This window comes from Grus americana, chromosome 2 (assembly GCF_028858705.1).
Source record: "Grus americana isolate bGruAme1 chromosome 2, bGruAme1.mat, whole genome shotgun sequence".
Classification (NCBI taxonomy): Eukaryota; Metazoa; Chordata; class Aves; order Gruiformes; family Gruidae; genus Grus; species Grus americana.
The window spans coordinates 65,116,504-65,143,686 of record NC_072853.1 but is presented as its reverse complement, the minus strand read 5'-3'; the positions used below and the strand labels follow the sequence as shown (position 1 = coordinate 65,143,686).

The 27,183-nt window shown below is 42.0% G+C and overlaps 1 protein-coding gene across 3 annotated transcripts in view; it reads left to right on the top strand.

Annotated features, from left to right (window-relative positions):
- Positions 1 to 27,183, top strand: part of ZNF516 (zinc finger protein 516) — a 104,879-nt gene that overhangs the window by 25,473 nt on the left and 52,223 nt on the right. For all 3 annotated transcript variants that reach the window (XM_054816970.1, XM_054816971.1, XM_054816972.1), the window contains one exon: positions 18,854 to 20,884. In XM_054816970.1, coding sequence (XP_054672945.1) covers positions 18,979 to 20,884 — 1,906 coding nt within the window. In that variant the 5' untranslated portion in view covers positions 18,854 to 18,978. The remainder of the gene's footprint in view (positions 1 to 18,853; positions 20,885 to 27,183) is intronic.

Genomic DNA, 27,183 nt, shown 5'->3' with positions numbered 1-27,183 from the left:
AGATCTCCAGCAAGACCAAATCTGAGGCTTTTTTTTCCTTTCCCTCAATGATGAAACAAGCAGAAGCAGGCAGACTCGCTGCACGTTGCTTCTCCATTCATGGAAAAGGTGAATTCAGAACTATCAAGCCAGTTTCCTGTTTAAATTGCTGGGTTTTTTGTTGCCCAGAACTGGAATTCAGATGAAGCAAGAACTGTTTCTCTCTGACCTTGACACATGTTTGCTTTTCTTGGCCAGCTGAAAAAATGTTAGAACAAACTTCATGGCAAGACACTAACAGAATAATTAAAACCTTGTATATAGTTCATCAGTTGTTGGTTGCATTTCTTTAGATACACGATTCAAATAATTAAAAATAATAACACTCCCAGGAAACCGTCCTGTGGGTGCTAGAATGGATGGTTGAAGAACGGTGATTTTGTGCAGGTTTGATGACTGATCATGGTGGAGACTCTCCCTGGAAAGATTTTATTGTGCCGAATGAGTGAGGCCAACTTTTGGCTTCAGCCTTTGTTCTGTAAGGTACTTTAAATAAGGAGCGCCTTCGGTGCTCGGCAGCTGCATTTCTTCCTTTAGGGCTTTCACCAGTGGAGAACAGGAACAATAACGTGGAGGTAACTTAATTATAAAATGCATAGATGTTGTGTCACTTATTTGCCCAATAGGCTGGAGACATGGGAATATGAACCAGCGAAGCAAGAAGCGTTCTTCTAATAGAGAAGCATTTACAAATGAAATAGCTTTTAAATTCAGTATTTCTGTGCTGTGCTGAAGATATGTCGTGGTTTTATGCCTTGGAGTTTAGTATGTTTGTGTCAAAGGGCTACTGGAGTAGGTTAAATATTTTTGGGTTGCAAATCCCTTATAAGGAAATGTAAGGTGAGACAAGCTCGTCCTTCAGTTGTGCTTTCCAGTTATTTAATGTATACGGAAACAAAGTTCACTTCAGCTTTGTGAAAAATACCAATCTAATAATACCGGTACGCGATGTGAGTCTTTCGTCAAAGCCCCGTACTGTGCAGTTAAAGCCACGCTGGACTATAAATCGGTGTTTTTGCAATCCTAGGAGTTACAACGTAGTATCTCCCAGCCCAGCAGCAGCTCCGTATCGGTGTAGCTACCGCCGTCCTTAGGTGCTGCCGCACAGGCGTGGCAGCACCGGGTACAAACTATTGCAAGCAAATCCCCGAATTTGCATGTGTTGTTTTCATTTGCAGCGTTAACGTAGATGACAGACATTCTTGAGGTCGGGTAATTGAAGCGCACGTCTATAACTTTCTGACATCTCTGCAGTTTGTTTTAGGTTGCAGGAAGCAGTATGAACTCTGAAAAAGCTGTTAAGAGAGGTTAATAGAAGTTACTGAAAATAATTTGAGATCTAAATGGGAAGGCCTTTAAAATTGTTACTGTTTCACTCAGATGTTTACGTATATTTCATGGTTTCTGAACTACTTTTTTGGGGGACTTACATAGATTCTGGGTTAGTCATTTTGAAGTATTTCTCCTGTTGGGATGAGTGTTGACAATAGATGGGTCTGACTCTTTTTAATGATTTTAAGTTGCTATTCAGTTAAATTAAATCTCGCTGCACTGATACACATCTGGTCATTACTTTCTTTGGCAGGATTTCCCTAACAGTTTGCCTTCATTAACAGCTACCAAGTGACTCTTAGAAAATAATTAAAATTTCATTTGATGGTATTTGTAATACGATGGCTGTATTGTTGCTGGAAAGTGAAATCAAATGCTTGTTACCCACAAAATCTCTGCAGATGAGTTTCACTGTTTCAAACAGAGAAACTATTGGTCGCACAGCGAAAGCTGTGAAGGCTGGCACGCGCGTGCAAACGCGCCGATAATGTCCTCTCTCTCTCTTCATAGCAGCGTGCCGTTCCCTCAAGAAATCTAATGGTGTTCGGGTACTGAAGGCCCTTTAAATCTTACGACGTCTTTTTAAATGTCATTGCTTCGGAAAACAAAATCCCTGCGATTAATTATGTGTGCGTTTTCCTTGATTTCTGTTCCTCCCCTTTGGGTGCAAGACACTTGGGTTGAGTTGGTTGCTCGATGGAGGCTCAGCGAGGTTATCTTCTGAAGCTCCCTGTAGGCAGCCACGGCGGTGTCTGGTTTGCAGTAAGCGAGGTGTCCGTGTTCCTGATGGCCTCTGCGGTGGGAAGCTGTGACACAGAAACAGAGCAGGTAGCAGAGTGGGAGGAGATTGTGTGGTTTTTGACTGCTTTTTTTGTTTGTTTTTTGCTGGTTTTTTTTTTAATGTCCCAGGGAACCAGCACTGTTTGCCTTCCCAGCTTGAAAGTTGTGCAGTCAGCTTTTCTGGAGACTGTTGACCTCTCGCATGTGTTCATAAAGAGGCAGGGAAGGGAGTCAGCTTTACGTTGGCGAGGCGTGTTCCCACCGCTCTGCCGGAGATGCTGGCTGCGTGCTGGGCGGCTGCAGTGCCGGCTGTTTGGCAGCTCGACGTAAAGATAAGGCTTGTCCTGAAATTCTGCGGTCACATAAAAGCGACTCCCCACCCTTCAACTGGAGGTGGCTGGGGTGTAAGATCTGAACACGAGGAGGCCTTCAGCCTTTTCTTGCGCAGCAGCAGATGGCGTGGGATTTGTTACTAATAGTCACAGGAACGTAAGAGGGTCTGAACTGGGTCAGGCTGAGGGTTCGTGTGCTCTGGTATCCTCCCTCCAACAGCGCTTGGTGATGGCTGCTTCGGGAAGGAGCTTGAGAAGTGGGAGAAGTCGGTGGTGGTAACTCCTCCTGGGGTGCTCTCCCAGTTTGACCAGCTCAGTGACTTCCTAAGCTAGAGGTCATATCTGTGTCTTTTTGGTTTCTTAGCTCTGGATGGGCTTGTCTCTCATGACTTTGTCCATTTGCAAATGTTGAGCCTCATTTGAATCAGGTAGTGGTGAGGTGCTAGGTGATTTGGGAACTTTCTTATCATTTTGGGCACCTTGGTTTCCAGCTGATCTGTACCTTGTATGCGCAGGCAGGGTTTAAAAAGAAATCTGGTGCAAAAGGAAATAATTCCAAATGTATAAGGAAGATAAATGGCAGCTTTGCACTTTGAAAACTGAAGGGCTGGTGTCTCCCTTCTGGTGTGGGTGTAAGTGTGCAGCGACTCCGATAAAGTCGGGACGGACACCCATCTGACTCAGGTTAGAATATGACTCATAGTTTGTAACCAAAAAAGCCTTGAGCGTGCTTAAACCTTCTGTGAGCCAGCGATCTCCCCACTAGCCCTGAGATGAGAGATCCTCGTGGAATAAAAGAGGTACACAGAACCGCTGTAATGAGGTTCCCAAAGAGCAGTTGCCTCGTGCAAGAGGTACCATGTTGCCCCATGGTGGGCAAATACTGCTTCAGAGGCTGGACCACCCTCGGTTGGGCCAGTCATCTAGAAGGCAGCATGAGGAAGGTAGGAGCATGAGACCACCCTTTGTACGTTTGGTTAGTAGTCTGCAGCACATGGATGAACGTCGTCCTCACAAGTTTGAAGGTAATAATATGTTAGAGAATAAGATGGTGAAATAGATGCTAATCCGGACCTTTTTTCCCCAGCATTATTGATGTGTCTCAAAGGGTTGGCCTGTTGACTTCTCTATTACAGGATACCTAACAATTTGGACCATAACAACTCAGTCCTTTCCTCTTATTAGTTTTGATGTTAGCAGATGCTGCAGCTGTCTTCAGTTGTACCTGAGACAGACCCAGTTTTGCAAACGACAAACCCAGTGAGACACAGCAGGATTTGTCTGCTCCCTCAGAGCTATCTTGTCTCACAGTAGTATTATCACCATGTATTCTACTTATGTTCAGGGTTATGGTTTACTAGAAACATTCTGGCAGAAGATCAAGGTATTTTTAGTACCATTCAAGGTTTTGCAATGTTGGTGCCACATTTGCACCACAAGGCACCTGGCAGATATAACAAAGGACTTGTGTCCTGCAGGAGAAGTAGCTGGGTCGAAGAATATACGGTGCTGGATGTCTGTCAGTGGGTACGTTGATTTTTTTTTTTATTGTTATACAGGCTCATCAAATAAAGGGGTTTTTTTTAAAACTGTATTTTATCTTTACTGTTCTTAATTTGTTAAGTCTAGTCGAAAGCATTAAAGAAAATATTTATGAATCTAGATCTCAAACATTACATACCTGAATTAAATATTATTTTTTTCCAAACCAAATAAAATTGTTTTCTTTTGCCTGATTTTTTTTTTTTATTATTGGTACATGTAAATCCCATGGAGTAAGTGGAGGCTATGCATGCTGCGTACAGCTGACCATCCACTGAATGAGTATGTGGAGGGATTATTCTGTCCCTCTGCATTAGATGTTTATTGGTAAGCTGCCATAGCCTTCTGAGGAGTGTTTCATGAGCAAAGCAGGGGAGGAAAGGAATACCATGTCTGTTTGCTTCAGTTATGGTGTTCCCACTTCTTACGATTTTGTCAGTGGAAAAGGTAGGGATCATTTCCCAAAGCCTCTTTTTCTGCAGTCCGGTGGTTGCAAAACAGAAGATGTAAGCCTCTGAAAACAGAAAGTTCCTCAGCTTCGTGGTTGTTGGAAGAATCTTGAGACATGACTGAATGCACTGTAAAAGCTCAAAAGGCAAATAAGAGAATTTGCAGCTAAGTTAGGTTTAAAAACATCTCCTAAGTCTTTGTATCAATGATATTTGAGTGCTTGACCCATGAGGTTTAGTGCTCTGAGTTGGCAGTACTGTAATCATCATTTCTATTGTGCTTTCTCTGTGAGTTTTAACATCCTTGGTTTTGAATAGTGTTTTTAAGTAACACCTTGACTTTATATGTTAATTGAATTAATCACACGTAGGACGTTCAGGAGGTACTTGAAAGCCTATCAGTAGAATAGTGCAATAGAATGAGTAACGGTACTTAGCATTTAGTAGTAAAGCTGTATTCTAAGAGTTGTGATGTTGAAAGGAGTTGTCCTACTTGATTACAAGCCTGATACACGGGTTTTATGAAAAAAGTTTCCTTATGTTTAGAAAATATATGATTTTAGATAAGGTGCTGTACTTGTGACCCCATACACAGTAGTAATAATGCTATGCGTGTTTTTCTTTCAAGAGTGTGGGGTTTTTTATTGTTAGTCAAATTGTGAGGTGGGATTTTTTTTATTTTTTTTTATGGCAAGTTTTTTCTTGTGAGGAAATCTTCTCTTCAGATTATAAACAGTGACTTTGATAAACGTACTTATTACCTAAAGAAATAAATATGGGTGTGCTTATCTAAACCTGTTTTAAAAAAAATAAAATCCAAAATCCTCTAAAGTATTAGCAAACAATGTAGCTGACTATTGTAAACCTGCCAAGATTAGATTATACCTGCCTAAAAATCTTCTTTTAGTCAGGCATTTTTGATTAGTTTTGCTTGATATTTCTACTGAAATAAAAACCTCCTCAGCGTAGATTGCTTCTTTTTATTTGTACGCTCTGTGTTTAGCACTGCAAGTGGAGTAGCCGTGGCGTACTAAAGATAATATATAGTTATAAATGGTTTGTTTTGATAGTAAGAAGTGCCAAGTAACTGTAGTGTGAGCAGTAGTTTATATACAGAGCAAGTACAATAGTGTGCTGTTACATCATGATTATTTAGCACTCTCTACGATGTAAAATTATATTAAATAGGGAGTAGGTGAGTAATAAATGGGTGAGATGCAGAAAAGTGAAAGCGATAAAAAAACATGCATAGCAAAAACTTGGAGAATGGTCTCTATGTACAGGGCTAAGACAAACGGTGTTTGTGTGTTAGGAATAGCATCACAAACCATCCCATAATAAACCAGCCATGCTGTAATCCATGCTTATTTGTTGTGTAACAGGTTTAAGGACTTAGCAGTGTGGCTCCAATTCTGCTTTCGGAGTTAAAGAGTCACAGTTACGTTGTGCTTCTCTGGTGGAAAATCTACTCGCTTCAGCATCACCCGGAAGAGTAAAGGAGTGTGTTTGTATTTGCCGAATGGTGAAATGTGTGATACAAAGCAGTATGCGCGTGCTGGAGGAAAGTGAGTTTGGAAAGCTTTTAAATCATACCCGTAGCCCCAGGTGTAGAAAGAGTAACCCCTGTAAGAAGAATACCTGACTTAAGTGAGACTTATCACTAGGGATCGTATACTTTATTGTGATGTTCTGCATAGCCCACGTTTTTTTCCAGTTGGTTGTGAATTGAAGAAATGGAGAGAGAAATGTTCCCTTTGGTGGCACGTGGCACTTGAAATTTATTTGTCGTGATGCTTCTTGCTTGTTGTTATTAATATCTTGTAAATGGATAAAATTAGCTGGAAACCTGTATTTCAGAAAGGCAGAGATGAGAGGTTAGTGACACGTGATTTGTGCTTTGTTCGTTTCTTCTATCTGATGGTCCTTTTGGTTCACTAAGAGGTAAACTCTGGGTAGGCAGATTAGGGGATTAGTTTACTTTTGGGGCTCACGGGAAAGAATCTCAGTTTCTCAACTTCTGGCTGTGCCTCTGATGAAAAGAGGGCCTTTGACTCTGAAAAGGTGAAGCATGACTTTATAATGATAATTTGCTCTTAGAAATTATTTGAAGTCAGAACATTTGGCAGTGTATAAAAGTATATAAGAGAGCGTCTATAAAACATCTCCAGTCCCTGCCTTGAGGAATATACATACCAATTAGAACACAGCAATATGTACTACACATACTATGCATTAGGGGGGAAAAACCCCAACAAAACCAAGTTGATGTATTTCATTTTGTAAAATAATTTTGAGTCATTTGTGGAAAATATGCTTTTAATAATGAATAAAAAAATAATGAAAAACCAGTTCTAAATGCAGTGTTGAAACACAAAGTTGTAAGTGGGAAACCGATAGAAAAGATGCATTAGGGAGAGCAAATCACTGCCCACACAAAAGAGAGTAGGGTGGAACTGTGGAGGTCCTTGAAGAAGAGTGGCACTTGAACCTAACACGTGAGGTATTTGACCTGGGTGTTGGCATCCTTTGATTTTTTGGGAGAGCGCTATGCTGTTAGCAGCAGTTACTTGAATAGACTGGAGGGGAACAAATTACGAGCTTGGTGGACAGAGATGACTCTGTAGTGACCGAAGATAGAAAAGCCTGAAAAATGGGCATCTCCTAGGGAAGAGGACAGAAGGGGCAAGGAGGCGGCACTTGAGCTCGTACTGAAATGTCCTGGCGGACAAGGAGCCAGTGAAGAGGGACCGAAACTGTGCAAGCGAAGGAGAGCCCAAATGGAAGAATTGGTGACAAAGGGCTCAAACAGGTTTGAGAGAGAGAAGGAGGCGAAGGTGCTCCTGGAAGAAGCAAGAGCATGGGGGAGAACTGAGAGCAGGGGTGAAGAGCGAGCAGACAGAAAGGGAGGAGCAGGGAAAAGAAGTGGCCTTTAAACCGCGTCCGTGGGATGGCAGCGGCCAGGGAAAGGGACCGTGCGCCTGGCAGCTGCCTGCAGGTGATCCAGAGGGGATGTGACAGGCAGGCAGTGTGCGCGGGTACCTGGGGCTTGCAGGCACCGTGCTGACGGAGGCGGGGTGAAGCCCGGTAGGAGACTGGAAGTAAGGAGGTCAGTGCCGCCCGCAGAAGTGGTGTGGGTACGAGCGGGATGGACGGTGATGTGGGCCGCAGCGCAAGATGAAGTGATGCCTATGTAATAATGATGGCGTGTTGAGTTCTCTGTTGCGAAGAGTGTGTGAGAGGGGAGAGCGTTGGTGTGTGTATGTGGTACATAGACACATCTCTTTGAAGGGAGGAATAAAGTCTAGCTACAGTTTTTGGTGATGCAAACAGACTTATGTTCTTGATGTGTGCAATTCATGTTTGTCTCACCAGTTGATAGATTTGTCTTGCAAGTTGTAGTTGTAGTGTATGGAAAAATAAACAAGCAGGCAACAGCCGGTGCAGCAGACCACTCTTCCTTGCAGGCTTGTTTGCTTGCTATCCTGTGAGTGATAATTTCAGGGATTTGGTTTTGTTTTGTTTTTAAGTAGTTGCTCGGCATTTGTGTGCTGAGGCTGTACAAGAGTTTCTAAGTAGGGGGTGGGTTTTGTTCCTCTGGGTTGTTTTTGTTTTGTTTTTTTTTCCCCTTAGCGCTACCTTCCTGTTCCCAAAGCCAGCAATGAGCTCAGGAATGGTTTTGGGGATGGATGTCCATCCAGGCTCTTCTCCTTCATGAAGGATGTAACACAGAGTAATTTTCTGCACTTGGGTAAATTTCTGTTTGGATTTCTGGGGAAACGACTTGTACGTTAATTAATCAAAGTCTTTGATTAAATGGCAAGGGGAGGGGAAGTACATGTACCTGTTTATGTAAGCGCAGTTGGAGTAGTTCTGAACAGAGTTGTCAAAGTTTATCTTGTGATATCCACAATGTCCTGACCTGCCTAAATCTGAAGCATGTCACTGTGCCGTAATGAGAGGAAAGTTAACAGAGTTGGTAAAATGTACCTTGAAATTGTATTTATAAGCAGTGGATGGAATCTGTTTGTCTCTTTGGATGATACATTGCAGTGACGCTCCACAGAGATAGTTCAGTGCTTCATACCAAAATAAACCAGACCAACTGACAGCTGAAAGATTTGGTTTTTGGGTTTAGTTTCTCTTCTCTTGACTGGGAGCTTTGAAATCCCGAAAAATTAATCTCGTGCTTTGTATTCATTTGATGTACAAGACTATTGCTTTCTTCCCTTTGTGTTTTAAAAAAGTAAGTAAAAAGAGAAGAAAAGTAGTTACCCTACTGTTTAAGTCAACTCATGCTTTATGGTAATGTCTCTCTTGTTGTTCTGGCTATACCTGTTTGCTTTTCTATGCTGCCAATGATGGACCAGTACAAGATTCAGTATATTTCAAAGTTGGATTTATCACATACAGACTGAAAGTAGCTTTTAATAATGAGAACTGTAGAAAACTCTAAAATAAATTGATGGAGTACTAAAGCAACAGCAGACATCTCATCTTTAAGACTGCTGGTGAACTTAGAAACTTGCGATCCGTCTTTTAAACTCCTAGCAGTCATCTGTCTTATTACTAAGTGTAAGATAAGCTCGTCATCACTAATTACACTTGTGGATGAAGTGATCTTCAGGAGTACTGTGTACCTTAGCGAAAAGAAGGTGAAATGAAGGTATTTCTGAGACAGTGGCTATCCTCTGCTGGTTTAGGGCTGGTTTCACTTGAGCCAGAGCTGTGCGCAGTTGAAGCAGCGCAGTGGGTCCTGAGTCTGAGCTGGTGCAACGGGAGCTTCAGCCTGGCTGGTTTGGGATCTCTGAAGCGCAGAGTGTCTCTGTGCTTGGGCCTGGGCATAGTCTGCATGCTTGACATTCAGAAATGTTGCAGAGAATGGAAAAAACTGTGATTGAAAGTCTTAATTACCTGCTTAAGTTCTTAAACATTTAAGAAAGCTTCCTAAAATAGAGCTCGGCCATGCTGTTCTGTACTTTGTGAGAGCTTACAGTGAAATACTACATATATATATATATACACACACACACACACACGCATAAATAAATTAAAAAAAATAACCCAACAACTGAAAATGAGGTTTTGGTGGTGTATTTCATGAGTTTTGTGTTGCTCCTCAGTGCTATCTCAGAAGGTAATGTTTAACAGAATGCTTTTATGGCTTATTGCGTATGATTAGCCCTCCTTGTATTTCAGGGCACAGTTCCTCTCCCTTTCCCCTCTGCCCTTTCTCTCTCCCTCTCCTTTTCTTCCCCCCACCCCCTTTTTTTAATGCAATCTTTTTACTCTCTTAAAATGGGATTTTGAAAAGAGATAAGGTAGTGTAGCCCAAAAGCTTGTTTCAGTGCTTTACAATTCCTTTATAGTAACGGGGTGGGGGGAGTGGGGAGGGGGTGGGGGGGGAGAAGTAAGCAAACATCTTGCTGGTGTTACTTCGAAAATAATTTTTTATTGCGGTAAGGCTTTAATAGTTAATCATGCAACAGTGCTGTAATTCTAAATCTGTTAACAGGTTAACGCTTGGCAACACTTACATTTATAAGGTAATGATTTTACTGTAGCAATTTGATCAGTAGGATATATTTGGTATAAGAGAAACGAATTTATTACCTTGAATTTCTTAATTCTCCACACAGCTTATTTCATAGCAACGTACCGTAGAAATAATCTTTACCTTCCATTGACCTGCTGAACACATAGCTGTAGCTAGTAAATTTGCTTGGTATTACACATACAACTTTTTGCATTTGAGGTCCGCTATGGGCAAGGTATTACAGTGCTGTGTGAAGGTACTAAAGCACTGAAGTTCCTTCCTCGCTGGTGTAATTGTTAGTTGTGATAGGGAGGAATTTGGGCACTTAGGACACTGTTGCTTCATGTAACTTTTGCTGGGGTAGGAAATCAACAGTTCAAAATGTTTACTTTTAATTATGGTCATGTTTTTCTTGCATTCAAGTCTTGATTTACACAGCACAAAGGCATTCCGGTTTTAGCTAGTGGCATAGCTTCTCATTTGATACAAATTGATCTCATGGCACTGTGTGCACTTACGGCAGCTGAGGATGTGGTTTGTGTGTAGCTGAAAGATGAAAAAGGCAGCAAGAAGGGCTGGCTGGGTGGGTGCATGTATATGTGTGCAATATACTGCGCTCCTGAATTTTCTGCCAGTTGATGATCCAATCCCTGTTCTTCTGCAGATAATGTAAAAAGAATAAAACTAAGTATTTCCTTGTCATGACACTGTAAATAAAAAACATCCTTTCCTCCCCCCGCAATTTTAAGATACAAACTGAGCACATAACAGAGCATATTGGCAGGAAAATACCCTGCCCGTACAGTTTGAAATCAGCCCCCTGTGCTGAAGATTTCAAATGGCCATGTTACAACTCCGTGTAAATTGGTTTGCAGTGGAAACCCTAACAGGATCATTAAATATAAAAGCACTGTTGGATGCTGGGAAAATACTGTGCTGCCCATGTGTACGTGCATCTCCATAGACATGCATGAATAGACAGCATCAATGCCATCGATTTGAATAAGGAGGTAATATACAGTATTGAGGTGACTTTGCTTTGTATGTGTAACTGACTTATGTGGTTTGATACTATCAGAACTGTGGATGTTTCTTCAACTTTTCTTTTAATTTTTAGTACTTGAGAATACTAAGACACTAAAGTAACTCACTTGGTGTTTGTGGCCAAATAGGAAAACATTATTGTTAGATCGAAGTAAAATGGGGGGCTTTTTTGTTTGTTTTTTAATGATCTTTTTTTTTACCTATATTCTTATATTCAGAATTAGCGATACTATTACAGCATGTCAAAATAAGAGCTTTTAACTTTCCAACGTATATCATTAATGACCCCAGGAAAAAAAAAATCACATCTGCGCTATTGCAGTTCTTGGCTTTTCTAGGGCTGATCAATAATCACATTGTGTATTCATTCCCCCTAGCCCCCCACCTCGCGAGGTCAACTTTAACTACTAGTCTTTATATTTCAGAAGAAGGACATAGGCTGCCTTATGCATTAATAATGTTGGTCTCGGTGTTTCCTTTGGATCTAATTTACTGTTACCCATCAAAAAATCAGTAACTTTTTCTTTTTTAAAATACTGTAGCTGTCATTTTTCAGGAGAGCTTTTCTCCTCCTCTGCCTTCCGGTGCTGTGTTGAGAGGTGTATGTAGGAACTAGACTGAGGCTGCCGAGGTTTGCTATGGTTGTGCTATTTAGATGGATCCTCTCTTGATTGTATTGTAGCATGTGACAATGACAATGGGAGAGCAACAATTTCAGGGCCTCGTGTCTGGATGGTAACACAGCTGCTGCGGTAAAGTCTTGTTATGGTTGACCAGTCACATTTGAACAGTGATTTCTAATTAGAAGTTCTTATTTATGTTGCATTAGAAAATAGTTTGAAGCAAACTGGTAGATACTTGGATGCAGTTACTTCATTTTCTCCTCCTTGCTTTGAAAGATTAATGTTGCTTTTTTGTTTTGTCCTGCAGCCAGAACTAGTAGTCTTGAAAGAATCATGCCTTTAAAATAAGCTTTTTTTAAAAAATTTGCACTATAACGTAGCGGTCTCCAGCAACTGCTGTAAAATAAAGGGTTATTGTGGGTAGTTCTGTCAGTGTTAGACATCACCACTAGTTTAAGTCTTGTGATGGTGGCATTTTGTGATTTCTGCATTGTTGGTTTTTTTCCATGAAAGTACTAGTGATACTGGTTCCCTTTTATTCATTTCTTCATATTAGAGGGGAAATGTAGTTTGTTCATAATGGATTATTGATTGGTCTGCGAACAGCAGAAGCCCCAAGGCCTTGTCATCAATGGTACTTACTCTCCCAATAGTGAATGCATCGCTTCATGCAGCTATTCGCAAACCCAGTCTGTAGAATATAAGCCCGTAATTGTTACTCTCGTGCAGTGCAGTTTTTAGGGAGAGGAACTCTTCATTGTCATTATGGGATTTTCCCCCTCAATTTGTTCAAAGAATAGTCCCTTTGTTTTGGTAGCAAGATAAAGCTTGTCCTGGATGTTAATGATATATTTCAATTCATTGCTTAGAATACTACAGTGTAACTAATAAAGTACATTTCTTTGTCTCCCAGAAGACAAGCACGCACAGTATACTAAAACACAAAATATGTACTGAGTGGGTGACAGCTCTGTGTTTCTCAACATACCCCATAGCAGTGCAAACTCCCTCCCCAGCTTCATCCTGAACTGCTTCTTGAGGAGCCACAAAAAAATCTGGGTAATGAAGGTTTTGCTGACTTTGTTTTGAGAGAGATCGCCTCGCTGCAAATGCCTACGTCCTGCTTTTCCAGCATTAGTGTTTTTAGCTTTATTTCAGTGTGTTCTTTCCTCTGCTAAGGGTGTGGCATCGGTTGAGAAAGGCCTGACTCTGCTTTCACAGTCCTGGCTGCTGCTCTGAAGCCTGCTGCAAAATGTCATTAGCTCATGAGGGACAAAGACACAAAAACACATGATGTATTTAGAGAAGCTCAAAATAATATCTCAGGGTTCAGACAGCAAAGTTTTCAAGTGGGAAGAGCTTCCCCAGCTGCAGGGGAAGGCTGGTTTAGAATAATTAAACAAAAAAGTATTGCAAAATGCTGCCGAAGGATTTTATAAAGCCTAAGCGGAAATAGACTAATAGAAATTCCTTGTTTGTTTTTCCAGGAGCTTTTTATTTTTCCTTTCCAGTCCTGTGTCAGTTTTGGCAGGCTTAAACAAACTTCAGGAGGTCTGTTGTCAAGATTACTGCTTTTAATAACTGAATACATTTGAAAATTCAACAGTCTTTTACAACTGGCTCAGGATTTTTGGATAGTTTTTTACTGGGTTAGTTTGGATTACTCTCAGAAAATCAATTAAGAACTGTTCTGCCTTTATCTAATGGCAGGTTTAGTCTATAGGTTGCAGAGTGCCAGGATTTCCTGCAAATTCAAGTATGGGCTTACTATTTACAGATATGCTCGCTCTTCTACCCTCTGGTGTAGTCTGAAGGATGCTATCAGCTCAAGGCAACAAGGGGTCTATAGACTAGTGACATGGTCCATAAGAAGCATTTTGGTAGGGCTGGTGCCTAAATGGTCTTCTGGCCTCTTTACTCTGAACAGCAAAGTCTGTCTGGCGCTGGGGCAACCAATGTCTTCTCAAATCAGGAGAGAGCAGCTCGCCAGGCTGCTGTTCTCTGAAAGGTACAACTTTTTCAAATTCACCTAGATGTTTACGTGCCATGTCCTATCATTTCATCATCTAGAAGGAATTTCAGTAAGATATTTTTTCCACAAGGTCACGCCTCGCAGTGGTTTTTTTTTTTTTAAAAGTCGTTGTTCTTGGCAGAGGAACATGGTGGAGTGATTGCAGTGTATATTCAAACCTCTTGGAGATTAGAAGAGAGATATTTCTCCAGTGCATTTATCTTTCAGATGGGACTTGAAATGCTCACACTCAAACTGCAGGCAGTTTGTTTTAAAATATATGTTGTGCTGTTTGAATTAGGTCTATGTAGCTTCCCAGATTGTAGGTTCTTGATTATTACTTACTGAAGAGTTTTCCCTTCGTGCCACTACAGCCCATGTAATGTGATTTTTAAAGTCAGGTTTAATTGAAGAGAAATTAAAAAAGAATGTATAGTCTTCTGCATCTTGGAACTAGAATAATTTTCTTGTATGTTTCCCTCTCAGTCTGCACTGCACAGGATATGTATGTAAGAAATGAATTTGCAATTACTTTTTCAGTGTGGTATCTCTTGTGTTCTATTTTTCATTTTTTTTGTGTTGTTTATTTTCAATTTCTTTTTTTTTTTATTAATTGTTTTCCGAGAAGCACAAAAGTTCCTTAAGAGGGTCTGTCTCGCCCTGCAGGCAGTCCTCACAGCATACCTGGCCCTGCAGGCAGTCCTCACAGCATACCTGGTCCTCTTCCAGAACGCGCAGGTGACATGAAGAGAAAAGTAATAGGTGTTTCAGAGTGCTCCTGGTTTATTTACAGAGCTGTTCCCTTGTACGTTTATGCATGCTTCGCTTCAAGACTACGTGAGGGTCTTGCAGAAGTTGTGAGAATGATGCAGCTGTGCACCGGCGTACCTGCCGCAGTGCCGGCAGGGACAGGCTACCACAGCCTGGCTGGGGAAGCTGAGGCTGGCAAAGGCACCGGGGACTCTGTGGTGACAGCAGGTCACTTTGGCCAAATGTGTTTTCTCTCAAGCCAAGAACTCTGTCTGACTTAGTTTTAAAAACCAGAGAAGTTTTGATGCCTAAATACTTGGTTTAAGCTTGTAGGAAAGCTTGTTTTCCCTTCTGGGGGGTAATAAAATAAGTTTATTTGCATTTGTTCTCGTGTAGGTCAAGGCAAAGACTCTCTGTGAGGCAATGGGTGCAGGAACAAGCCTTATAACTAAAATATTTGGCTGAGCAAAGGCATTTCTTGGTGCACCACCCCTCCTGTTTTTGGGTCTTTGTTCATGCTTCTCTTTCACCTTGCTGTATATACCAAACCTGCATCTAAACAGTGATAGCGTTAAGTGCTTCTGTATTTTAAAGGGGCTGAAAATACCTCCTGGACATTGGCAAGTGGCTTCTTATGTGAACTGCTGATCCCTAGTCCAACAAAATGAAGCGCAGCTAGTTCATATGCCCCTTACAACACAATATCAACACCCCTCCCCCCCCCCAAGGAGTCGTATGGCGTTTGGCAAAGGCTGCAATGCCATTAAAACACACAAAATAGTTTTAAAGACTGCATATTAATGTACAGTTTACATTCACTTGCATTTCCTTACGATTTGCCTCTGTGCTAGTGGGGATCTCCGTGCTGTCACAGTCTGGGAGAAATCTGCAGGCTGGATGCGACTCTGCTATGGATTCTGTGTGACAGGCTGGTGCTAAGGAGCTGCAGGCTGAACTTGGACCAAAGCGATGAAAGGTTACTGGTTACCAACTGAAATTACCGAGAGTTGAAACATTTTTTAGTCGCCTTAGGGTAGCCGGAGGTGTCTGCGTTCCATGTGTGCTGAAAGAGAATTATTTCAGAATACTTTCAAGTTCATAATTATTTCAAAATACAAATATTTTCATCATCGCAGTCAGCCAGAAAGAAACAAAAATAGGTATGGCAAAATTTTACTCACAGCGGAAGCATAATCGATGTGATTTCATTTACCAGCTGACGTCTTCCATCCCTTGTGCCATCTTTGATGTTGAAATAATTGTTTAATAATAAAACAAATTGTTATGCCAAAATGTTATTTTTTATTGGTAGGATTCTTTACAAGTGCTGTTTTCCTCATTTTGTACGTTCAGTTTTCTGAATTGAAGCATTTTTCAAAGTTGTCATTTTTATTTTGTATTTGCGGCTTCTTTCCTTTCCGATGGATGCTAGTTCTGCTGTTCTGCAAAGAGCCCCTCTAAAAGAATTACTTTTAAGTGGCACTCAAGTGATGTGAGGAGGGACTTGTAAGCTGTTCATATATGTTCGTGTCAGTCAATTTACCAAAGCCTAAAGCGGGCCTCCACACACTGTGTAAAGCAAACTCAGGTTGGGTGGACACCCTTACTCCCCCTGGAATTTCTGTCTGTGGAAAATCAGACATGAAATTTTGTAGGTCTTAAATGTGTATGAATTCAAATAATTCAAATCTAGGAATAATTTATTTTAACTTTAAAAATTATAAATCGCAGTGCATTGGCCAAGCTAAAGTAATAAAGATGAAACAATTTTCTCAGAATATTTTGGTGAAGATGATAACACTTCCATTAAGTATTTTTCACTAATAAAATAATTTGGTAATTTTTTAACTCTGACTTTTTTTTTTTACCTCCTCAGGCCTAATTTAATATAGGGCTAGAGGGATCTCCTGTGAGTGGCTGATACCCCTCTTAAAAATAATGCTTTCTTCATATCCTCATTTTCATAACTAAGTTTCATTAATGAAAATGCTATAAATAATTAAAGTGAAATATGTCAAGACTGAGCACAGGGAAGCTGTGGCCAAGTAAACAAAGGGACTCTGAAGGTTTGGATTTATATGTGCCTGAACTGCTGCATTACAGCATTCTTGTCTAAGTTTGGCTTTTAAAGCTCTTTTGAACTTTCAGACAGGAAGCACTGTAGAAAGTTAAAATGGGACCTATGTTTCAAAAAAAAAAAAGAAAAACGTTGCTAGTCTAAAAGTCAGCCTGCCAATAAACAGTGTTCTCACTGGTGGAAACTGTAGAAAATGTAGAATGTAGAAAACATTATCTGAAATACTTGGAAAAATCTGTGCCCAAAGCTTGCTATCCTGTTTCCTGTAATGGTGTGGAACATTTCAGAAGAAGCTGTTGCTTGTTCAAGTAAACCATCGTGTTAAACACAAGAAATCACTCTGTCATTTCTTTTTATTGTCCAATGAGTTTTAGGCTAAGTCTTTGATTATAAGACAATATGAGTTGTTACTTTGCAGACTTAGATTACAGGTCAAATAAACGATGTTGCTTTGAATTGTTCCACCCATCAATATGCAGTGTAAACTGAATTTGTATTTGCTCTTTGGCATGTTTGTACCTTTTGGTACAGCCACAACTTGCAGTGGCTGCCATCCTTTATATACCCAGGGAGTTTCTTCTGAGGCTGCCCCTCAACTTGGTCTTAAATGGCTAATTTCGGAGATTAATTTAGATACTCTTGTTTGTAAACTTCCTGCTCATGTGGACTTTTGAATTTGTGATCTGAAGTGATTTTTTTTTCATAAATATAATAATGCTTCGTTATTTATATTTTCATAATATAAAAATGCTTCATTTAAGAAATGAAATTGTATTTGCAACAATTCCCTTAGATATTACTGTCATCTCTCTGAGGAAAAGGTAGTTTGGGTAGATGCTGTTGATAACTTAACATGCTGAGCGGATACTAGATATGCAGAAAATCAAACCCAGAAATGACTGATCTTGTAGCAAATAAGAAGGCTAGATTAACTTAAACCTAACAAAGTTATAGTGTGTAACTGAGATGAGCATTGCATCAGTTTTATCTTGCTTTTTGTTAGGCTCATGCTGGTGATGTGGTTAGACTATTTATTTATTTACATATTTAAGAGACTCAGAGGTGAATACAATGAGAAACCTTAAAATTTGCAATTCTGGATCTGTAGCTCTGTATTTATTGAGTCATAGATGTCGAGTGATGGATGTGTGAATATATAGTCTTGTTATTGTTTTGCATATTTTTAGCTGCGTTTTAAGAAGCTGATGTTTTCTTAGTGTAGTAATAGATTGGTTCTCTTTATTAGAGAATACAGTATTCTTTGATCTTAGTCATGTGGTGTTTGTAGTATTTAATGAGGATAGGAAGGGGGGGAGATTTTTGTTTTACAGTTGTGGTAATTGGAAAAGAAACAATCTGTGGAAATCTTAACCATTGATTTTTGCTGCATATGAGATGGAGAATTGCTGGTGTCTTGCATCTTGCATTGCTGAGGCAGATAGTGACGCTTGCATTTAATCATAACAAGACACACAAGCTTTTAAACTTTTATTAATCTGTTTTGTTAATCAAAGTTGTTTGTTTGTTTATGGTTAAGATTCTGTTTCATTGAGGTGGGTGGTGCTGTGGTTTCCTGTATGTCTTGCTGACATAAATCACTTTTTAGATCATTTGATACCTACACACATTATCAGTTTATTTTGTTAGATTGAGATTAAATATTACACTCGAGGGTGGGTTTTTTTCCCTTCATTGTCCATCAGGAAATAACTTTTAGTTTTCCTGAATGCTTTGTCAGGCTCTGGATTCTTGTTGTCTCTCTAATCAAAGGCTGAGCGTCCTCAGCCTTTGCGCCTGCTCTGTGCATGCCACATCAAGCACAGCAAAGCTGTCTGAGATGCAAAGTAATGCAGTTGCCAGCAGGAATATGATACTTGCTGAAGTCTCTAGGAAAGCCTTTTATCTTTGGCAAGTAAGTATTTTACATGAAATTACACATGATGGTAAAGCCACAGATTTAAAGTGTAATAACCCCCTCAAGAAATGTTTTCCTCCATTTAAGGTGTATTTTTAGCCACCTCTGCCTGGTTTTAAAACAAAAAAATATTTTTAAAGTTTGCACTTTTTTTGAAGACACTGTGCTGTCAGTGTATGGAAATGAATGGTTGCTCTTTTTGGGATTTTACTTGTTTATTAATGATGCTTTGAATGCTTGCTATTGAAGTCTAGAATGTCAGCGAAAGGAGAAGCTGCTGCTTTTTGGTGCAATAAATTGTAGTACAGTAAGCTTTTGAATGCGGGGCGAGTGACGGAAGCTGTTGAAGTAAAAATATGAATAGGTTTAAACATATTTAAGAATCTACTTACGCAATTTCTGTACATTTGTGTGATTTTGTTTCAGGTGATCTATGCCATCCACTTACAGAGCACGCAGAAATAAATTGGTGCTTCGGACTCTCTTGAGAAGCTGCAAGGAGAACCATTACCCTGAGAATGAAGCAATAAAACATCTCTCTGCAGAACCGTATGATTGAAAACGCGGTCCAGCCCTCCTCTGCTGCCGGACATGCTTTTGTCCTACTGCCCCGCTCACCCAATGTTGCAGTAATACAGATGGATCGTAGTAGAGAGGCAGAAATGGAGTTACGGAGATCCTCCAGCCCAGGCAAGCTGAACAAGAACGACGTGGATGCTGACAAGACCATGTGCCACAGCTGCTGCATCTGCGGTAAAAGTTTCCCTTTTCAGAGCTCCTTGTCACAGCACATGAGGAAGCACACGGGCGAGAAGCCCTACAAATGCCCTTACTGTGATCACAGAGCTTCCCAAAAGGGCAACCTGAAGATCCACATCCGTAGTCACAGAACAGGCACTTTAAGTCAGGGGCATGAGACGGAGATGGGAGAGGCGCAGCTGGGGGAGATGGGTGTTTCGGAGGGCCTGGGCGGGTGCACCAGCCCGACTAAAAGCACGTCCGCCTGCAACAAGATCTTGAACGGTACCGCTCAGGTAGATAGCAGCAAGATCTTGTTGAGAAGCAGCAAGAAGGAGGTCACTGAAGTGGTGCCGGCTGAGGAGGATGGCAAGCTGACCTCTTACCAGTGCACCTTCTGCAAAAACAAATTTGAAAGGAAGAAGGACCTAGAGCAGCATCTGCACCAGGTTCACAAACCGTTCAAGTGCAGGTTGTGTAGCTACATGACCCTGAGGGAGGAGACACTGTTAAACCACATAGAGAAGGACCATATAACAGCTCAGGTCCCAAATGGGGAGGCCTATGTTGAGAACTGCAAGAGCGAGCTGAGTGCGGGCGAGTTTCCATGCGAAGTCTGCGGTCAGGCCTTTAGTCAAACCTGGTTCCTGAAAGCTCACATGAAAAAGCACAGGGGGTCATTTGATCATGGGTGCCACATTTGTGGCAGGAGATTCAAAGAGCCCTGGTTTCTCAAAAACCACATGAAATCACACGGCCCCAAGACTGGGAGCAAAAACAAACCAAAAAATGATTTGGAGCTCATAGCCACTATCAATGATGTGATACAGGAGGAGACGATTGTGACGGGCTTGTCTCTGTACGAAATTTGCACCAAGTGTGGAAATCTGTTTACAAATACGGAAAGCCTGAAAGCGCATAATGCTGTTCACTACCGAGCGCAGCGGGGCAGCGCTGGGGATAAAGCCGAGGGCTTAATTGATGGGAGCCTAAACTCCTCGATAACGAAGCAGTTTTTCTTGCAGTGTCTCAATCTAAGGCCGTCTGTAGCGCTGGATAGAGTTACAAGAGGACAGCCTGGGAAAAGAGTAGCCGAGTTGGATCCGGTCAGTAGCTACCAAGCTTGGCAGCTGGCCACCAAAGGAAAAGTAGTCGAGCCCTCTGAGTATGTGAAGTTTGTGGGATGGGACGAGGCCCTGGCGGATGCGGATGTGACTTACGATAAGGATAAGAGAGAGTATATCCTCGTCAACCAGGAGAAGCGGAAGCGAGACCAGGACTCTCCCGGTGCTTCCAGCAACCCCAAGAAGAAAAGCTGCACCAGCGGGCGCCTGGAGAAAACGGCCGGTGCCCCGCCGGGGGAGAGCTGCCCGCTCACCCAGGGGGACCTGGACTACCGCCCTGCCTCGCGGCAGAGCCGGCGGGCCGCCCAGAACAAGTCCACTGAGTGCTTCGAGTGCGGGAAGATCTTCCGCACCTACCACCAAATGGTGCTGCACTCCCGGGTGCACCGCAGGGAGCGGAGGAACTGCAGCGAGGGTGGGACGGCCGCCCAGCCTGACCGCTACGGCTCCAGCAGCGAGGAAGGGGACTCAGGGTCTGTCAGCGGGCCCAGCACCCCCGGCTCTGCGTCTGCCCCAGAGGACTCGGCCACCTCCGGCCTGGGGGAGGAGGGGGCCGAGGAGAGCTCAGAAGAGGGAGCAGCCGACCCCTCGCTAGGTAAGATCACTCCCAGCATTGCCCTGCTCGCTGTCACTGGTCCCTGCGTCTCCCGGTGCGAGACACGGCGATGAGCAGAGGGGGAGATGCGTGAAAGCACGTGGGAGGTTTAAAGGCAGTGTGGATGGGGTCTTGTGCCTGCTGAGCACTGCTGCGTATCTTGGCATGGAGGCTTGTTGTTTCTAGCGCAGGTGGTAAGAGCGAGATCAGAGGATGTCTTCATAAGGTGCAGGTGAACTTGCATTTCAGTGAGGGACACCTCAGAAGTATCTTAGTGGCCTATAGCAGTGCTGTAGGGTAGGGTAGTGTCTTCCCTGGACATCTCAGGGGCTTTTTTTCCCCAATTTATGGGCGTCCTGTGCACTATTCTGCCTGTAGCGCACAGGTGTAGCCTGTGTGGTGTAGCCCTGAAGCACGTAAACTTGTTAATCACCAGTGTGAGAGGTGTTTCTCTCCTCTTCTCTGCTTCGCTTCCCAAATTGTGTTTATAACTCCAAAGGCGATAATTAATCTCTCTGGATTAAAGCGGTCCTTTGAGTCCAACACTACTAAATGGAACAAATTATTCTCCAAATAGCAGCAAAGTAAATATTTAAAAGAACACCATTAAGCACTTCTGTATCTTTTTTTATATTTTTTGTTGTTCGCCATTCTTTGTTTATAATACCCTCTTAGAAATGTGAGATTAACCATTCTTTCCTTACTAGCCTCACACTGGTTTTTTGTTTGTTTTCTGTTTGGTGAACAATAATGTTTTCCTCTCATTTTCATTCCTTTTGTTGTGAAGAACATGGTTATCTGTAGAGTTAAACTCATTTTCAAGACCATCGCGGATGAAGTAATCTGCACCATTGTGGAAGAGGGTGGGTTTATTCAATTAGCTGTGTTCTTTCAGGATTTTATATAATGTTGTGCTTTCTCTGTTGGCTGCAGACCCAGCAGCAGCAAAGCAACATTTTCCAGAATAATAGTTACGTGTTTTTCATAAAGTTTTGAAGCAATGTTGGATATATATGTTTGGTTGGTTTTTTTTTTTTTTGGTCATTATACTTCTTTCATGAAAGTCTCATGGTTTTAGGACAACTGTTTGGGCCAACACTGCTTGGCAATATAACTTTAAAATGTAAGGCGTAGAGGGAGGACAGCTCCAAAGGATTAAAATTGTAAAAAATTAAACCCATCTGTTTGTCCTTAAAACTTAGAAGAATGCTCCTAAACTTGATTTTGCTACAACTTGGATCAAATCCCCAATGGACAAATAGGGTGCACACTAGAACAGAAATGCAAATTAAACCAAGAACTCCACTTTTTTTATGCTTTCTTGCCCTTTCCGTAAACCACAACTCAAAAAGCCCTAGTGACAAGCTGACTTAAATATTTTCACTATGATTACTTGCCCATTTAAGAGACTCAAAATTTGGCTTTCCCATCTCCTGTTGGATTTTGGACACTTAAGCAAAGTTCCTTATGGGAGCATACATACTTCCTTTGTGTGAAAATACGTCAGCTGCTGCCTGAAACACCTCCGTACTGTTGACACAAGATGTAGTGATAAAACCACAGCTTCGTCTGGAGTTAAATGGGGCTGCCATCTTTTACTGTGCCCTTATGAAAACTGCTGTGATGGAAAACCATCTCTCTGGAGATGTGCTGGAAACACCAAATTGCTTTTTTCACATGATGTTCAAATAGGAAAGCTGTTCTTATGCGCTCTCCGTATTAAGCACTTTATTTTTAATGAAAGGAGCTGTTTCATCTCTTGGCCTGTCCTGCTTCTTGCCTCAACTCAAGCTCTGAGCCCTTGTTGCAGGAGTGAAAGGTGAGAGTTAAAGTCATGCAGCAGTTTCTCTCACAGGAATTAAAGTGACTGGCTTAACCAATGTCACTAGCCAGCGCCCGGAAGCTCCTTTCTTTGGGTGTCAGATTGGTCCTTCTCTTTCTTAACTGTAAAGAAGCAGGAAACTGATGGGCCTAAATAATGGTGCATCTTGGAAAAGTTACGTGTTTGCATTGATGAGCTGGGAGGGTAGCTGCTACATTTTATATTTGCTAAGTCACCTAAAGAGGTAATCAATTAGTTAATTGATAATTAAGAAACATCTTGATCTTCTGACCAAGAGAAAAGTTACCCTTGCTTTTTAATGGAGTTTATTTAAATAAAATCACTGTGTCAGTGAGGCGAACGGTTTTTACAAGTGACAAAGATTTTTTGATTTCAGAAGAAAGTTGGTTTTCTTGGGAGGCTTTTATTGGTTTTGTTTTTTTAAGGAGTTTTCATAGGTCAGTGTTCAAGACAAGTTTCTCAGTTTTCTCTTTTTGGTATGCAGATTTACTGACACTGCCCTTACATCGTTTTCTAAAGGACTGGGGTCCTGGTTTCCAGCAAGCTGCAGAATTAGTTTTACTCTTCTGCAGATTGCTGCTTTAACTCAAGAGGCTTTATTTCCCTCCCCTATGAATGGAAACTTAAGGTGTACAGAATATAGGCCAAATTCCGCCCTCATGTATGCTCCTGCTAAATCAGGTGTTCTGGTGTGGCCTTGAAACACATTTTGTCCTAGAAGTGGTGTGGCTTGCTATCCTCTGCTGTGGCTTTTTGCACTTGTTCTTGCTGAGGAAGCTTTTCTGTGGAGAGCCACGCTCCAGCCCCATGGACAGCATCCCTCCCCAGTGGGTGCGGGCAAGCAGCACCCTTGAGTCCTGTCCCTGACATGCCTTCTACGGTATTATTTTTACTCAGGCTGTGGTCAGGACAATCTTCTGCTACTCATAAGGTTATTTTATATGGTATCTGTATTTTTTTTTTTTACTATCATATCTTTACCTTTTTTTCCTCTTTGACACGTTACTGTGTTATCCAGGGTCAGAAAAGGGCCTTGAGACTGCCAAGTATTGAATGTTGTGGCTTTGACTCAGCTGAAAGTACTTCTTTGTGTGTTTAATTCTTAATAATCTGACTAGTCCTGTTGACACACAGTGTCTTGCAGCAGGGAAGCCAGCAATGTACCTCCATAGATGCTTAGGGCCCACAGATGTTGGGGCTGAGGGTGACAGGGGCCGGGAAGTACTGAGAGGGCTTATTGGGAGAAGAGCAAGAATTGCATCTTGCGTGTGAAAGGGATTGGGAGCCTCCAGGGTAGGCACTTCTTTGCTCTTAACACATCGGTCATTTGTCTCTGCCGTCTACGTGGAGTAACATAATGATTTCTCAGGCACGGGGGTAGTGTTTGCAAACCCAGCTTATCAGCTGCCAGGGGGTAAGCTAGCTGGTTACAGAGTGCTTTCCATCTTGTTGGAAGGAGGGTAAAAATTAGTTTTCTAGAGTTACACACGGTGTACTGTATGATAGCTGTCATACAAAGATATATGAATGAGGTATACGTGCTTTCTGTGGCAGCCATGTGGGAAGAGGTGGCCCAGAGCACATTTGCTTTGTTAAGAGCAGACCTTGAATATTTTCGAGGTCTTCCTGCCACAGATGAGTGTTTTTATTTGGCATTCAAGCAACTAGCAAACTGTACCTGAATTTCCAGAGTACATCCAATACATCCAAAGCTGTTTGAATCACCGGTGAGTTGTTGCTCAGCACTTCCCCAACTTGAGGCTTTTTTTTTCAATTTTATTTTCATTTTTAACTAAAAAAAGCCCCAGAGCTATTTACAGAGAGAGTAGAGTGGGATTATGCATGTGTTGATAAAAGTGGAAGGGGAAATACTCTATTTTTTACATCTTTCAGCTTCTGAACTAAAACGTAGTTTTAGGTGTGCTGAAGAAATAATTCAGCCTGCGTGCATTCTGTAGTTAGTATTTTTAAGGCTCAACGTGGGCCCCCTCATTGTCATGGTGTATTTAGCAGTGAGGGTGTTAAGAGTTTGTTACATTAGGCACTATGAACTTTTTCAGTCCTGAAATGAAGAAGGAAATATAATTTTTGAGGCTGCGACTGCTGCTGGCAGGTGGGAGGATGAAGAAAAGAAGTGAAAACGGTTTAAATACCACTTGGCGCTCAGCAAACACATAGTAAGAGCACAGGTCTGTGATGCCCCAGTCAGTAAGGGAGTGCCATAAGGGTACTTTTTTTTGCATGTAAGTGCCAGACTGGGCAGGAAGTAAATGTTAAAAGTAACCTAAGGAGGGAAAAAAATCAGAAAAGAAAAAGAAAAGGAGTATTATATAGGAATAAAGGACAGGAATGCTGCTTCTAGCCTGACCTTGTCAGGGAAGGATGGCAGTGACAGGAGAGGGTGTTGCACCTCAGAGGGAACGCTGCTTCGGGTGAAAACCATCTCCTCTGTTTTGTTTCCTTCCTCTCTTGCCTCTTCTCTCTCTTTTCTTTTTCTTTTTTTTTCCTTCTGTCAGATTCCTCTGGATTTTTGAAATGCTTTGAGAGACTGATTCAGCCTTACTCAACACATGCTGTTCTTATTATGCTGGCTAATGCAGGAAGGGGCTGATGGTGAATGAAAACTGTCGTGCTAGGCCCTGTACGAACATGGCTTTCGGCCCAAGGAGCTCATGGTCTGAATAGATGAGGTGGACGTGAGTTCCTGGACAGCACAGAATATAAAAAAACAATACAAAACTGGTTTGAGGCCACATCTGGAGTATTGTGTCCAGTTCTGGGCTCCCCAGTTCAAGAAAGGGAACTACTGCAGAGAGTCCAGCGGAGGGCTACGAGCATGATTAGAGGACTGGAGCATCTCTCGTATGAGGAAAGGCTGAGAGAGCTGGGTCTGTTTAGCCTGGAGAAGACTGAGAGAGGATCTCATCAATGCTTATAAATATCTAAAGGGCGGGTGTCTAGAGGGTGGGGCCAGACTCTTTTCAGTGGTGTCCAGTGACAGGACAAGGGGCAATGGGCACAATCTGGAACACGGGAAGTTCCACCTGAATATGAGGAAAAACTTCTTCACTGTGAGGGTGACCGAGCACTGGCACAGGCTGCCCAGGGAGGTTGTGGAGTCTCCTTCTCTGGAGATATTCCAAACCCATCTGGATGTGATCCTGTGCAACCTGCTCTAGGTGATCCTGCTGTAGCGGGGGGTTGGACAAAATGATCTCCAGAGGTCCCTTTCCAACCCCTACCGGTCTGTGATTCTGTGGCGCGTGGTTGCATTTGGCTTGTGTTGGGAGTTACCGGTGGTATGGTGGGACTCGCTGTGGAGAAGATGAACTCCATGAAGGCGCGAGACAAGAGATGGGAGTGTAGAGTGCAGGGAGCAGAGAAAGGGGAATGGAGGAAGGCAGAGAGGAGCTGGAGGGCCACTGCTTGGTGGGTGAGGAGACCTCGGTGAAGGGAGTTGTGCCACACAGTGAGGGTTTGAAGGGAGACTGAAAAGAGGCGTGGGATGGTGTTGGGGTTCAAACCCTCCAGGGCAGTGCCAGGGTGCTGGGTGTCTTGTGCTGAAGCCATGAGGGCTCATGACACCCCACAGCTGGAGGTGGGTAAGTCCAAGAGGATTTCCATGTGAAAACCAGAAGGTCTGGAGCAGTCACATGAATGAGAGACAGCAGCAGGAGATTGCCTTGTCCACACCTGCCAGTTGAGCCCACTGGCTTCTTAGCGATCTGCTAAAAAGTCTGAACTCTCAGCTCCTTCCTTGGTTTTAGCTTAAGCAAAAAAAAAAAAAAAAGGAGCAGTGCTTGATTTTGGAGCTCTTTGTTTGTGTTTGTTACATTTTAAAAACTCTTAGAAATCCATGGCCAGACTTTATTAGTAAATTGAAGGAGAAGAGACAGCTGCCTGTGAATTGCTTACAGGTTATACAAACTGGGGGGATGTAACACATACCATTTATCCCAGACATGTTACAAGAAAACCTGATACATAAATTTGAATGCCTGAATAGAAACATAATGTAAGTTTTGTGAAAGAAGAATAGGAGGAGAGATATATGAAGCATAAACTTGTACTTTGTTTTGCTCAGATAAAAATTATAACAAATCCAAGAGCTGGAACTTTACAAGTGCCTAATCTCATAAGGCTTTTGATTTAAAAGAAATCAAGTTAAAATTGTCCAGAGTTGCTTTAATTTTCCAGTAAAATGGCAAAGCTGTAATTTGGTAGAGGAGAGGAACAGTAAGAATAAAACAGCTAAGCAAGTGAAAATAGACAAATTTAAATGTATAGTAACTCCAAAGAAGAGAGAAAGATAGTCCTAGTAATTTTTTCTGTTGCCAAAGTGAGTGCATAACACACAGCTGCCAGTATCCAGTATCAGGACATCATTGTTCTGCTTATATGAAAAAATGTTTCTTTGTGTGCAAAGGAAGTCCTCTCCACTACTTAAAAGTCAAAC